At 43.2% G+C, this 2,384-nt stretch overlaps 1 protein-coding gene across 1 annotated transcript in view; it reads right to left on the bottom strand.

The window, feature by feature from the left end:
- Positions 1–1,099, bottom strand: part of LOC119412966 (RING-type E3 ubiquitin-protein ligase PPIL2) — a gene marked incomplete at its 3' end in the record, with an annotated part of 11,795 nt that extends 10,696 nt beyond the window's left edge. The window contains 1 exon segment of the mRNA XM_037679977.1: positions 1,042–1,099. Within this exon segment, the coding sequence (XP_037535905.1) occupies positions 1,042–1,099 (58 nt within the window).
- Positions 1,100–2,384: the final 1,285 nt, after the last annotated feature.

The raw sequence follows: 2,384 nt of genomic DNA, 5'->3' as shown, positions 1-2,384 counted from the left end.
ACATTAATACATCTCTCTAATACACACATTAATACATCTCTCTAATACACACATTAATACATCTCTCTACTACACACATTAATACATCTCTCTACTACACACATTAATACATCTCTCTAATACACACATTAATACATGTCTCTACTACACACATTCATACATGTCTCTACTACACACATTCATACATCTCTCTAATACACACATTCATACATCTCTAATATACACCTTCATACATCTCTCTACTACACACATTCATACATCTCTCTACTACACACATTCATACACCGATGGGACACTTACAGATACAATGAGGGGTTCAGTGTTTTGCCCACTTCATGGACACTTCAACATTTGACAGGTGGTGGAATCAAACCCCCAACTCTCCCATTGCAGGATGACTGCCCTAACCACTCAGCCACAGCTGCCCAGCTATGAAACTTTGTGGAAATATTCTCTGGATGCACGTCCACAATTTAGTTGTTGGAGTTAGTTATTTTTTTAGATTTGAATTGAATCCCGTAGACGTGTGCAGCGCAGAGAGCTGCTGATAACCGGGCTGTACCTCGGGTCCAGAAGAACTTGTCTTTGTGTGCATTTATTGTTCGGTGTCTGCCGACCGTTCAGACACACTAAACGGTGAAAAACAACAGAACGTCTTCTCTGTAGGGTGTGACATCTGGACTGCAGCTGCTCCTGTTCAGGTGTCATGAGGCTGAGGCGGCTGCTTCTTTGATTTTTACCTTTTTTGTTTTTGCTTTCAGCACGCAGGACATGTGACCATCACTGACGGCTCCGTGTGCATGATGGACCTGCGGTGATCCACTTCACCACGACGTTCACAGACTCTTTTATCCAACTGCAGATGTTTTGCTGAAAACACAAACAGTCGTTTGTTTTGTTTCTTTTCAGGACGGTACTGAACCAAAGCCGGCCGTGAGTTTGCCCTTCAGACGTGATTTGTTCTGAAGTTTTTGCGTCATAAGAAGAATAAAACGTCATATTATTGAAAACGTCATATTATTGCACTTTCCAAGCATCTACTCTCCCCTAAAGACTCGTCTGTTTTTGTCTTCATGTGCTTCACTTCCTGTTCAATCATCTTGAAAACGTTGTTTGTCTCGGAGCTCGACTCTCCTCAAACGTTGCTTCTCCTGACAGATAAAGTGCCGAGGATGTGAAAAAGTTTTTCATCGTGCAGTTTGAAGCTCTGAGTTTGTCTGGAACTCTTTGTCGTGTTAACTCCATGTTTCCTTTGATTAGCTCATGAAAGACAAGCCAGCAGTGACTCAGGTGCACACGCAGCGCTGCTGTGGCCGCCCTGCGTCACGTTTTCGACATCATCGCATCGTTTTTCACCCGCCCTGAGGCTTTTCCCTCCACTTCCTGTTTCATGACGAAGCACTGTCATTCCCCGATCTGTTACTGAAGCACGATCCGTAGTGTACTGCCGGGTCACACGATCTCCGTTGTTTATGAATGAAACTGTCTTAATTTACTTAGAAAAGTCTGTGCTCTATCTGCACCGATCTTCAAGGAGCTAATTTACGCCACTCGTATTTCTGTTACAATCACTGGTTCTGATGATCTGCGACGCATTAGAGCTGACCCCAGTCTGGGCTGAGTGAGGAAACCCTGCGAGACACAGAATGAATTATTTCCACTGTGAAACAGCTCCGCTCAGTGATGAAGCTGCACTTCATCTGAACCATGTTGGAAACATGTTAATGATGAAGCTGCACTTCATCTGAACCATGTTGGAAACATGTCAGTGATGAAGCTGCACTTCATCTGAACCATGTCAGAAACATGTTAATGATGAAGCTGCACTTCATCTGAACCATGTCAGAAACATGTCAGTGATGAAGCTGCACTTCATCTGAACCATGTCAGAAACATGTCAGTGATGAAGCTGCACTTCATCTGAACCATGTCGGAAACATGTTAATGATGAAGCTGCACTTCATCTGAACCATGTCAGAAACATGTCAGTGATGAAGCTGCACTTCATCTGAACCATGTTGGAAACATGTTAATGATGAAGCTGCACTTCATCTGAACCATGTTGGAAACATGTCAGTGATGAAGCTGCACTTCATCTGAACCATGTCAGAAACATGTTAATGATGAAGCTGCACTTCATCTGAACCATGTCAGAAACATGTCAGTGATGAAGCTGCACTTCATCTGAACCATGTCGGAAACATGTCAGTGATGAAGCTGCACTTCATCTGAACCATGTCAGAAACATGTCAGTGATGAAGCTGCACTTCATCTGAACCATGTCGGAAACATGTTAATGATGAAGCTGCACTTCATCTGAACCATGTCAGAAACATGTCAGTGATGAAGCTGCACTTCATCTGAACCATGTTGGAAACATGTTA

Source organism: Nematolebias whitei, chromosome 8, assembly GCF_014905685.2.
Source record: "Nematolebias whitei isolate Nwh7 chromosome 8, NemWhi1, whole genome shotgun sequence".
Lineage (NCBI taxonomy): Eukaryota > Metazoa > Chordata > Actinopteri > Cyprinodontiformes > Rivulidae > Nematolebias > Nematolebias whitei.
Note: the sequence above shows the minus strand (reverse complement) of the source record. Positions and strands in the feature narration are given on the sequence as shown.